Source organism: Anolis sagrei, chromosome 2 (assembly GCF_037176765.1).
Source record: "Anolis sagrei isolate rAnoSag1 chromosome 2, rAnoSag1.mat, whole genome shotgun sequence".
Lineage (NCBI taxonomy): Eukaryota > Metazoa > Chordata > Lepidosauria > Squamata > Dactyloidae > Anolis > Anolis sagrei.
The window spans coordinates 73,602,152-73,615,233 of record NC_090022.1 but is presented as its reverse complement, the minus strand read 5'-3'; the positions used below and the strand labels follow the sequence as shown (position 1 = coordinate 73,615,233).

The window sequence follows — 13,082 nt, the reverse complement described above, 5'->3', positions numbered from 1 at the left end:
AAAAGGCCCTTTCTCTATCCAGATGCCTGTTGCGCTGGGAGATTAATGTCATATTGCTGATGAGGCTGGTAACCTGTTAAAGCTGGTAGGACCAATTGGGAAGGGGTCTTTAAAGGGGGGTGTCCTGTGGGATGGCATCTGACGTAGGATACGCATTGGTTTTGGAGGAGTTCTGTGTTTCCTCTACCTACTGCCACCTTCCTGCAAACTGTTTGAACCATGCACAGTTAGAGTGTGTTCATGTAATGCTGTGATAATGTTCGTAATACAAGCCTTCCGTTTGCAAGAGGCATGCAAGTGTTTCCAGATCCTGGCTGCCACTCCTTATGTTTTCCAATGGCAGCCTTTACCTTCCCCATACTGGTCTTTAAAGCTAAAATATATGAACCTGCTCTGCTGGTTACAGCAAAATGGTAAAAGATTTAATAGAGCTTTGCAAAACGTTTGTTTTATCACAAGATGTTATGAAAACTACTACCAAACTTTGGCACAGGTTTAGAGTGAATCGGGCAACGTCATATTTGGGATGTTCCCTAGGAACCCCGAGCTGAAGTGCCTGTTCTCATACATAGGGCTTTCATTGCAAAACACTACAAAATGATTGCTAAACTTGGAGAATATTGAATTGGGGGGATTACTAGAAATTCTGGTTTGAGATGTTCATTGCTCCATTTTGTAGATGTTGTAAAAACATATTTCTGTCAAATATGGCAAAATGAATACATAAGTTTGGCTCAGGTTTGGGGGGATTCCAAATGTCAGAGTTTGTAGTTAGCAAAGGCATTTAATGGCAGCCCTGAGAAACATTCAGTCTGAAGAAACAAAAGGGTGTGAAAAGCTCAGGGGCCTAGAAAGGGGCACGAGTTTGAACAAAGTTGCATAAAGATCATCTGTAGAGTCACAACTTGAAAATTGGCTTTTCTCTCCGAGAATGTTGACAAACTCTTTTGCTTGCCTCCTGGGCTTCCTGGTCTAAGTGACAGACTATCCATTGCAGTACAAGAACTTTAGTAGTCTGTGCAAGGACAGTCACTTCCTAATTTATGCCTCAGGATACCCTTGGAATCCACACATGTGGGAATGGGCTCTTTTGACAGTCCTTGGTTTTACTTGCTTATGTTAACATTTATGACTCTATTTCTCTTTCTGTAAGCAAAGGGAATCTGTAACCATTAAAACCAATTACAAAAGCATGAATCAATCATGGATTGTTTGCATTTCATATCATTGCTAGAGCTATACTCTGTTGGCTCCAGCTAATTCTCCCTGGCTTGCCTTTTTCTAAGAATGTAAACAGCACGTTGTGTAAAATGCCAACACCTCTGTGCTTGGCAGTTCTCAAACATCCTCCTTCTGTCCTTTTGCTCTCCAGATCTGCGGGGGCGCCATGGACTACGCACCTATGAGTTGGAACGCTCCTGCTGCTATGACTCCTTGTTGCTGGATGAAGAAAGAGGACGGCTTTTTGTGGGTGGGAAAAACTACCTGGCATCCCTGAGCTTAGACAACATCAGCAAGCAGGACAAGAAGGTAATGAATATCTGGACTGCAGCCATAGGGAACCTCTGGCCTACAAGGCCACCCCCTCCCGTTCTTTAACCACGCACCCCTTATTTCTGGAATGGAGTCATGAGGGATGTTATGGAACTGCAGTAGAAATGAATTCTGGGAGTTGCAGTTCACTAATATTTGTAGGTACACATGATTTCCACCACTGCCTTATTTAGAATTGGCTTCTTGGTGTTTAGGTTCCAAGTACTTTGCCTACCTCTCAGCTTTCCCTTGCTGGACTGCCCATCTCAAATGTGTTTGAATACATTTGTGGGTAGTGGGAAGTGGTTATTTGATCCAGCTTGGAAAAAAAGGCCCGAGCTCCTGGATAATCAGTTGTTTATGTTATTTGCCATCAAGCTGAATTTCATTTGTATTATTGTTTGTCGTCACTTCTGACATATGGCAATCCTTAGGCAAACCTTAATGTCCTAAGGCAAAATTCATTCAGAGAGGATTTGCCCTTACCTTCCTCTGAGACTGACAGAGTGTATCCTGCCCAGAGGCACCTAGTGGGTTTCCATGGCTGAACAGGGATTCAAATCCTGATCTCAATGGATGCTCAAACCACTGCAGCATATCTCTCTTATCATAGTCCTTTAATGAAGAGATTCCCCCCTCCTTTATAATCAAGAGCCCTGTTCAAATCTTGTGAACTCAGAGAAGTCTTGGCCTGCTTTACTGAACTGATCCATCTATATTATTGTTTTCTGTTTCTTATTACTGTAAATTCAACTTTACCAGACATTATAATTGATTTCAATAACTCATACAATTTCATGATTTGTCCAAAGTATCACCTTTAAAATTCAAACCTTTTATTTTTAACCACCCTGGGAATTATATATTGAGTGGCAGTATATAAGTTTTTTAAAAAATAGAGAGAAGACTTGATTTTAACAGGCTAGATTATTGTGTCCATCCTTCTCTGCCTTGAAGTCTACAGTGACTCTTTTTGCTATACGGAAAGGGCTTTCTATTTGTCATGACAACAGGTCCCGCATTCCAGACTCCTCCGTGAAATCTTATATAATAAACCTCTCTACTTACTGAAACAGGGCAGAGGGTGGCTTGAGTCTGCTGGTGCCCTCACCGCTGGTTGCGAACAGAGGCTGCATTCCAAGCCCAGCAGGAGAAACATTCTGGGGACACAATGGAGCCTCCTCCACTGACCTCTTGCTCTGGGGCAGGATGGAGGCTTTCTTTCTTTTCTTGTTTGTCATGTAAGACTGGCTGGACAACAGAACACAACTCCAGCTCTGTCCCTTGCTCCTTTGCCATGTTAAATGCCCAATCTTCTGACTCACTTTCGGTGTCTGCAGTACAAACAGAGCTTTGCTTCCACAGTTAGTAATATAGGATACAATTCACACTAAATAACTGGTACATTACTGCTTCTTAAGTTGTTTGATGTAGGGCATCTCTGTACCTCTGCAGAGCACCCTCTTTCTACCATGGAACACCAGAGTGCTCCCATTGTTCCCATTTGCAGGGCACACACACTAGAGTTTAGAAAAGTTGTCTTTTTTTTGGAATACAGCCCTCAGAACGCCACAACCAGACTCACCCCGGACAATGCAGACTGGACAATTCTAGGAGTTAGAATCCAAAACGGTGATCATTCAAGCTCCGGAAAACAGGATCAAAAACTAGAATTGAGGTACAGGTAGAAGCTATTTTCTGCACCAGAAAGATGTGATCATTTCAACTGTCTTCTTGGGTTCAAGCTTAATCAACAGTAGGTGTAAGCCGGGCTCCCTAAAACTGGGGGTCATGTCGGTGATGCTAACAGTCTAATTTTCTTCAAATATCCTATTGTATGCTTCTAAACACAGGAAAAGTTCAAGTTGATCGGTATATGAGAGGAGTAGGGGTGGGCAATCATATACATTCTGCTTTTTCTCATATTTAAACTTTTTCGATCTCAATTTCTGTCTATCCAATGTAGGGAAAATTTGCAATTTTTAGTATGCTCATATCAGGATTAAACAAAATAAAATGCTTGAAAAAATTTAGTTTCATTTTTTCCTTTTAATGAAATTTTTAATTATTCCCACTGAATTTATGACAGTTTTTTAAATGGGAAAATCTGTGGATATTAGATAGGGGCTTTTTTGTGTGTGTGGCAGGAACTAGTTGCAAAACTGGCCATCAATTTCATGTCTATGATCAAGACATGATTCTCCTGATTGTTGATTTTTAAACAACATACCAAACCTGATTTTATTGTACTCCTCTTGCGATTTTATTTCCTCTGTTCTTAATCTTTTTTGCTGTTAACATTGTTTTAATATTTACTTTGTATACTTCCTGGATGGTCTTATGCCAAAAGATGATCCATAAATATATTAGTCAATAATCCATTGAAGCAAATCAATTGGGGTGACCTCTGGTATGCAAGGTATTCATCAGCTTAGTCCCGGGCTTGCAACATGAGCCTTGCAATTCATCCAGAACGACCACTCTAGTTGTTACACATTATTGTGTGCCCCATCCTACTACAGCGTTTAAAATGCACAGGGACAATGAGCCATGACAAAGGGAATCCAACAGTGTTATGTTGGATTACATTACAGGCAGGGGTTTTGATCTTACTAGGGGTTATATGACTAACATCAAGTGTGATGAACAACAGAGCTGGAAAGCCTCATTAATCTACGTATGTCAATGATCTGCCTTGTTTTGCTCCCACAGATTTACTGGCCTGCTCCAGTGGAATGGAGAGAAGAATGCAACTGGGCAGGAAAAGACATAAACGTAAGTGGCCCATTAGGATGGGGAGTGGCTAGGGGGAGGGATAATCCTCTGCTCAGCTCATGCATGATCCAGAGGACAAAACAACGGGAAGATAAAGCACTGGGAAATGTGAGGTAGGTTAGTGACTTCCAGAATGTACACAGCAACCCCGTATTGAGATACAGGGTTTCTGTGTATATTCTGGAAGTCACTAACCTACCTCACATTTCCCAGTGCTTTATCTTCCCTTTGCTTTGTCCCCTGAATCATTAACATCATCATACTCCTGGACTATGATGTGCTGTGGGAGCTTCCCTCTCCCTTATTCACCCATGACCTTTTCTTGCTGTTAAAGATGGCATGAGTCTATCCACTTGAGGCAAACATTAATTTTTTGGCCTTAGCTTGTCTTCCCAACAGTACCATTGAGTCCCAAGCCTGTGATCTCCCCCTCCCACTGTTGCAGAGGAGTAAAGTTGATGTGGAAGTACTGTTTGATGCACTTAGAGATTCCTGCTGTGCTGTGACCCATCCTGACCTTCCAAGAGATAAGGAGAAGGTTCCCACCATCCTTTGGCAGGAGCAGAGATGAACCAGGACACACTTAGATGGTCTTTGATTACTGAGGGCCACCATCAGGGTACAGCCTTGGACATATAGGCTGTAACTCATTTTGGGAAGGCACAGCTTTGGAAATGTGAGCATTGTGAGAAACCTTTTTCTTACTTGATTTTACAGAGTAACCATTGAATCTCTGTTTCCCTGAAAAAGGGCCATTTGGCCCTGGACCAGACAAGAGGCCAATTTTCCTCTTGAGGGTGTTCAAAGCAAACCAGCCTGAAGGGTACCAAAAGATTTCAGTATATCCCTTAGATGTTGGCTAGTTGCTGTCTATAATGCCAATTAAGGTTCCAGAATAGCTTTGTACACCAGCATTGCAGACGTTGTTGTTGTTTGTCTTTAAATCATTTTAGAGGCAACACTATCTTGTGATTTTCTATGGCTGAGGGCATGTCACCCAAGGTCTCCCAGTGGGTTTCCATGGCCGAGCAAAGAGTTGAACCTTGGTCTCCAGAATCTTAGTCCAGTGCTCAAACCACTATATCATGCTGGTTCCCACTGTAGAGTAGGGATGGCCAAACCACAAACCTTACTGCTATTGTTAGTTTCCTGCTCTTGATCCCTCACTACTTCCTGCCCTCATTTGTGACCAAAAGTATGCATATTGATCATATTAAAATACAAACAGATGAAATATATGCGACAGATCTACATAAATATGTCCACAAGGGATTCATACACAAGAGAAAATTATTTACAAATTGTTGGCTTCCAGGGCCCTAAAAACACTGGTCATCCAGGTGGCTGTCAAACAGCCCAAAACAGATATGGCTAATGCAAAGCAGAGATAAAACCATTTAGAGTGTGCAGTAAGACTGATGAGTTTTCATAAGGCTCTCTTGATTTTTTTTCTTGTCACAAGACCAAAGCCTTATTAGACCCTGATCACTGAGTAAAATCTTTTTTTCTCTTTTGAGTCATCCATCAAAACTGTCAGACAAAAATCTTTGCTGGGGGAATTGCAGTGGTCAATAAAAGATATAGTAAAGGAGATCCTCAATTTTTGCCAACTCAACATACACATTCCCTCTGGGTCACAGGAGTTTTCCAATATCTGCCAGCCAAAACTATAATTGGCATTGCCCAGATCTGCAAATCAGTAAATGCTTTCCTTATCTGTGGGACAATTATTGTCCTCAGATAACTCGGACTAGAGTAATCTTCCATAAGCTCAACATAGCAACTGGAAAAGTGACTAGACTGGATTAAGACATTATCAGTGGAATTTATATAGTGCAGCACCTGATCACTTGGTCTTTCCCCTTGCCCTAAGAGTTAGGACTGATGGGAGTTTCAGCAATATTTTGAGGGCTATGAATTGACAATTGCTGCTGTGAATGCATGAAAGTATAAGTAGGGATTGCTGAATTCCCAAACTGTCAGGAAGCAACACAGGCTCAAGGGCCTTAGGATAGAGACTATAGCTGTAATTTGGGAGTTGCGTGTGCTGTTTCAATGTTTCTAGAGCCCACAGTCCATATCTCCTTGCCTCTGATCACTTCAATCCTCACAGCAATTGTGACTGGATGCATTTCCTCTGGCTAGATTCTCCCCATTTCTCAGACTGTAGGGAGAAAAGATCTTACTTTCTCCTACATTCTTCCCTTCTCATTGGGTGCAGTGGGCTGCTACCCCTAGAAAATGCTGCTGGGCATTGTAATTGGCACTTTGATCTGGTACAGAAGCTTGGGGGTGGGGGGGGGGGGCGGATGATGAGAAAGGCTGGGAAGTATCATACCATTTATACATTTAACTCAGTATCATTTAAACCACCCTCATCCAATCTGGAAACCTCCAGGTGTGCCAGGCAACAATTTCCACCATCGCGAGTCATCATCACCATGGGATTCTTGACTAGGGATAATGGGAATAATTGTTACACATGTCAAGCCAGTGTAGTGCAGCGATTTGAGTATTGTACTAGGACTTCAGGAAACCAAGATTAAAATCCTTGCTCAGGCACAGAAATTTGGATCAAGTCCCAGTCTCTCAGCCTTAGAGGAAGGCGATGGCAAAGGACCCTCTGAATAAATTATGTCAAGAAAGCCCATGTTTCTGTCCATAAGTCAGAAACAACTTGAAGGCACGCAACAACAAGTCCAGCACATCAGCATGAGGAGACTTCCAAATGCACTTAGTGGTTCCCAAGTGTTTCTGAAAGCCGGTGTCCAATCTGCGACCTTTGGCATTTTGAAAAGATCTCTTCCCTCTTCAGCCTCTGTGAAATGCAGCCATATGAAATGGATCAGCTCCACTTGTGAGACATAGCTTTTATTCTGCTCAGAAGAAACTGAGGTCTGAATGATAAGTCCAGAATTACTGAAACTATGGGTTTTCTGGGAAGCCGTTGGATTGTGGAGTAAACAGGAACAATGTTCACATGAGAGCTACCTACGTCACATTGTTTGTCTTTGGTATTAACATTTTACTGAACAAGTTGTTTCATCAGTGTACATAAATAAACAGCTCCCACCACCCTTTGCCTCTATTTCCCAACAGTTTATCCCCCTCCTCCTATCATCCAAACAAGTTTAAAATAAAATGTAAAAACAACAGCATAAAATAACTGAATCTATAGAAGAAGAAAATAGGCATGAAGAGACATACATCAACTGTCAAAAACAAACTTTATGCAAAACACAACAAGTTAGAACCATCCTGATGGAGTACTAGATGAAGGTTGGTGAGACCTAGGTTTAAACACAGCTAATTGCACTACTCTGGACCAGTCTCTCTCAGCTGAATTTCTACCCTAACCTACCTTATGCTTTCTTAAGTTCCTTTGGGGGGGGGGGGGAGTGGAATATAAATATAATGCAGGTGACTTCTCTGACATCAAAAGTCCATGCCAGATCCTTTCATAGGTTTCCACTTTTCCTCATCTGTTGTAGATCAGGTCCTCCAACTCAATTTGCAAGAGGTGCAGTGGGTCATTCCAAATGCAGCAAAATGACCACCAGTCCCTAGGCAAATTCAAGAACCTAACACAGGTTCTTGGTAAACTCAAGAACCTAACACAAGGCATAGTGTCATATTGTGGCAGTCCCCACCTGACCCCCTTCTTTTGCTTCAATATTAAGCTCTCTGAAGCCTGATGTAAGTGGATTGGGAAGCCAGCACCTTGCTCTCCACTGAGAAAAAAATCAGTTGCAAAGTAGATGACCTGGAAACAGCTGGCAGGGAAGCTTTGTTTGCCGGCTGTAAAAGGCAATAGTAGCCTGACATTTCTCTCTGTCAAGGATCCCAGTCTCCTTTTTCTCCTCCTGTCAACAGCTCTCAATATTCAGCCTGCTTTATCCATCAGGGCAAAAGGGCAGGAAAACAGAGTCCCAAAGTTGTTTGTCTTCCTGGGCTGGCTCAGCAGTGATGATAGTGGGATGTGACAGCTTCCACCAGGGCCTATTTATGCCAGGCCTGCTTGGCAGTAAGTGGGTGAATGGTGAGTTGCTTGTCCAATGGTTAAAAACTCAGTAGCTGCTCTGGAGAAGATGTGTGTGTGTAAGTAAAAGGGAGAAAAAACAGCCAGTGACAACCTAAGACATTTGGCTGCCTGAGGCAAAAGGAGCAAATGGCCAGCAGCCTACAGTAATAAAGGTGCACAAATCCCAAAGCTAACTAAATCCCACTGTATAGGATTTTGCACATTGGATCCCCTGGTAAATGCCACTTGAATTGCTAGCTATCTGTCTCAATTCAGTGCTAGGACCAGCACTGATTGCAGTATTATGACCATGTAAGTGCTATCCTCTTGCACTCAGTTCAATATCACAATAATTTTTGCAACAAGCAAGTCTGATTCATCTATATATATAAATTTGGAAGGAAAGAAAGAAAGAGGTAGAGAAGGAAGAAAGGAGAAAAAGGGGGAGGAAAAGGGGGAAGGAATAGGTAGGTACCTCTCTTTCATAATAGTCCAGATATCTACCTCAACTTTGATAAGTTTTACTATAGGCCACAGCAACGCGTGGCAGGGCATAGCTAGTAGGTTAATAAGACTCTCCCCGATTTCTTGCCTTTTCTTTTGAGTGCCATATCCCAAGATCCATTCTGAGAGCAAGTCTTGCATGAGAGGCATCTGCAGAAAATGAAATAATAGAATCGTAGAGTTGGAAAAGACCCCAAAGGCCATCTAGTTCAATCCCCTGCCATGCAGGAATACACAATCAAAGGACTCTTGATAGATGGCCATCCAGCCTCTGTTTGAAACTCTCCAAAGAAAGAGACTCCACCACACTCGAAGGCAGTGTACTCCACTGTGGAACAGAAACAATAAGAACATGATTCTCTTTTGTTGTGCAAATGATTCAGAGGCAGGACAATGATCACTGGAGGAGCGCAAAACTCCCGATGTATGTTCTACTGTGAAGAAAGGATCATGGGCAACATGGTGTGCTCACCCTCTTCCAGACTCTTGAAGGGAGAATCATGCTGATTCTAACAGGACTAGGAAAGTTTCCAGCCATTTTTCAGAGCTCAGCCCTTTACAGTGAATGTTCTTTTAAATTCAGCACTACAGATTTGGTGCCAGAGTGTTGAGGTTAAGCATTATGGCAAGATCACAACCTCTCACACTCTGGCTGAATAAGAATGTAAATGAAGAGGAGAAAGGGGGGTGGGTTGCAGCAAAGAGCCGTGTGAGAGAAAGAGAACTGAAAGTACAATTTGGGGAGTGTGATGGGAAAAGAAATGTGGTGAATTTTGAAGTTAGGTCGGATATATTTTTCTGTGCAGAGAAAATGGCCCTGCTATGCACTTGATGCACTGTTTGTGTGTTTGGCTAGAATTCTTTTTCGAACTCACTCTGAGTACTCAGCGTGTGGCCTTTTGCTGTATACATTTTCCCATTGATATGCACTCTTAACTATTGCCAAGACCAAGTAAGGGGAGCGTGTGGTGGTAGCGTCGAGCACCCCTAGTCAGCATAGCTACACTTGGGGATAATGGGAACTGCAGTCCAACAAAATCAGTAGACCCATGTGTTCCTTCTATAGGCTATGGATTTTCCTTGGTCTGTGCCAAACAGGGCCATTTGCATGCAAAGCACAGTGCACTGTCACTGAAACTAGACTTAACCTGTAACTTGACCTAATTCATTTTGTGTAGTGTGAAATGCACAGCCTCCCAAAGTGCTTCCCAGCTGCAGCCTTCCAGACTGTGCCACAAGGGTCATTGGCCACATTATTCTTCCCTAGGACTTGTCATCTCCATGATAGATGGCTTGACAAATATAGGGGCAGGGAAGAGATCTGTAGAAGTTTACTGGTGCATATTCAGTCTTTGAGAGAGGTGCTCAGACAACTGGGTTGGAACATCTGGCTCATCTCTGATGCATTGATCCATACATGTTTGTGTCAGGCTTTCCCTTTCTCATTAGCTAGGCAGCTGGACAGCCCAAAGGGGTAAGGGAAGCCAAGCCCTTTGTGTATATTGAACGTTGTCCCTCTTCTTAAATTTCAATTCTCCTTGACCTAAATGAGAATGTTGGATATCAGGAGTCCAAGTCAGTAACTCCAGATCCAAAGAGAAGGCCTTGGATATGGATTTTTTTTCCAAATGAAGAGCTTGATTGTGTGGCAGAGACAAATGAGTGCAAGACTCATGGACACATGGATGCTTCTGGTTGTGAATATGACTTCATACTATCAGAAGGGAGATGTGGTTAATTTTAGGGGACTTCCTAGTTATTTGTTTGGATGAAGGATTCCAAATACAACCAAGCTAAATCCTTCCTTTCCCGTTAAAGGGGAAATGACTGATGGGGGAAAGTATTGTTCACCTTTTCTTCCATAATAATAATAAAAGTAATAATAATAATAATAATAATAATAATAATGCTTTATTTATAGCCCACCCTATCTCCATGAAGGGACGCATTGGGCTCAGAATGATTGCTTCTTAAAACTTTGAATCCCATATCGGGTGGGATATACATTAAAATAAAATAAAAAAGTCTTCATTTTGATCCGGAACTGCAGCAAACTCTTCAGATTTCATTAATTCATTTTCCTAAATTGCACAGTTCCACTCCTACTGTAAATGAGCCCGATAATAAGATCAAACACATTAAACTGTGCTTAACTAAAGGAATGCCCAGTGTTCTTCCTTCCACTTAACCTCATCAGTCAGTCATTGATAAAAGCACCAGGAACCAATATACCACCTCATGATTAGTCTGGATACAATTATATATCCTCTTCTCAGACTCTCTCTTTCAATTCTTCTAAGCCTTCTTTCCTGTTCAGAGTGATTTTGTGCAGATGCCCATTGTTAGTAATGGCACCAAGTTAACGTTTTCTGTTGAGAGTATAACTTTTAATCTTATCGAATCTATTTCAAGATGCCCACATATATTACAGGAACATTATGTTGTCATATTCAGCACCACTGTTATTTTTGTACTGCCGTTGTAACAGCATTCAAGAGGAGAGAATAAAATATTTCAGTCCAAACTGTGTGCCTATGGGGGAAAGTGATACAAAACCATGGGCAAGATCCAGCCTTTCAGTTCTGTTCATGGAGTACTTTTAATAGTAGCTAACACCTAGGATGGAATCATGGCAGTTAAAGTGAAATCATAGTATTACAATTGTGTACAGGGCCCATGGCAGCTACTTACTTCACTGATGTCCATCTGTGGAACTACAAGGAGCATATTTCTACAGGTCACACACACGTACAGGCTATGTACCCATTGCCCTGGACTACTCCAGGGTGATGCAGAAGACTGAAAAGAGCACTCCCTAAGCATCACTGGCTTCCTCCCTCCTCCTTTGCTGCCTCAAATATATATTTACTTGCTGCTATGGCTGTGTTTGCCATGTGATTGATGGCCACGTGCGAAGTGGGTCCTTGGGGAGCCAGCCTGCCATTCAGCTCCCTTGAGCCCTTGTTTGCGTTGGCTGCTCCTTTTGAGCTTGCCTTCAACAACAAAAAAGATCAAGAGGAGAAACCTCTGCACCATTCATATCCTAGGAACATGGGCAGCTGCTTTAAAAGCTTTCGTCTATCAAGTCTGGTGTTTTCAGCCCTGAATGACAGGAATGATTATCTGGGTTTTCAGGCAGAAACCCTTCCTGGCTTTGCCAAGAAGATGTTCTTCCATAATAATCATAATAATAACCAGGCCTCATCCTGCTTAATTTCCAAAGTCAAAGGAAAGTGGGAATTCCGGGATAACATTGTGATCTGTTGCAAGCCAGCATAGTTTAAAGGTGTTTAGCCATGGAAACACATAGGGTGAAGTCACTTTTGTTTATCAGTCTCCAGGGAAAGCAAAGGCAAATCCCCTCTGAACAAACCTGCCCCCCCCCCCCCTTCCCATGACAGGGGCTGCCATAGGGTACTGTAGGTTGGAGCTTTTCTCACCCTCTATGCTTGCTCTAAGCCTGGGAAATTTACTTTTTTTGACTACAACTCCCAAAATCCTTACCCTAGTATGGCATGTTGCATAAAGGATTCTGAAAGTTATCATTCAAAATGATCTTTTTTTTTTTCATACTGCCTTTTCTAGCCCATTTATCATGGAGAAGGTTTCCCTTCTGCCTGAGCTATTCCAGACATTTGATCAGTCAGCCACTTTTTAATGAGCTGTCCAGGCAGAAGTGATCTGTCGGCAGCTAATTGTGCTCAGCAGTAAGTCACACAGATGTTCATCCCCTGACCCTGCATCTTCCTTTGCAGGAAAAACAAACTGAAGCAGGGCAGTTGAACTGGAGTCTTTGTGTCTTTTGGTGGGAGGCATGTAATATCTCTGCCCTCTCCAAACTTACTGGGTGAAGCATGTTATTCTGTAGACCCTCTGTTTACAACAGTGCCCTCTACTGTTGAAAGGGAGTGGTAGTAAAATGCAACAAGCATTGTATTGTCGAAGGCTTTCATGGCCGGAATCACTGGTTTGTTGTAGGTTTTTTGGGCTATATGTCCATGTTCTAGAAGCATTCTCTCCTGACATTTCGCCTTCATCTGTGGCAAGCATCCTCAGAGGTTGTGAGGTCTGTTGGGAACTAGGAAAAACTGGGTTTATTTATCTGTGGGAGGTCCAGGATGGGAGGAGAGACTCTTGTCTGTTGGAGTTAGGTGTGAATGTTTCAGTTGGCCACCTTGATTAACATTTGATGGCCTAGCAGTTTTCTGTGTTCTCAGATAATATGCTGTGTTCAGGTTGGTTGATCAGG

General features: G+C 42.4%; 1 protein-coding gene across 1 annotated transcript in view; it reads left to right on the top strand.

Moving 5' to 3' along the window:
• Positions 1 to 13,082, top strand: part of SEMA3B (semaphorin 3B) — a 69,439-nt gene that overhangs the window by 33,025 nt on the left and 23,332 nt on the right. The window contains exons 3-4 of the mRNA XM_060765753.2: positions 1,373 to 1,530; positions 4,246 to 4,308. Of these exons, the coding sequence (XP_060621736.2) occupies positions 1,373 to 1,530; positions 4,246 to 4,308 (221 nt within the window). The remainder of the gene's footprint in view (positions 1 to 1,372; positions 1,531 to 4,245; positions 4,309 to 13,082) is intronic.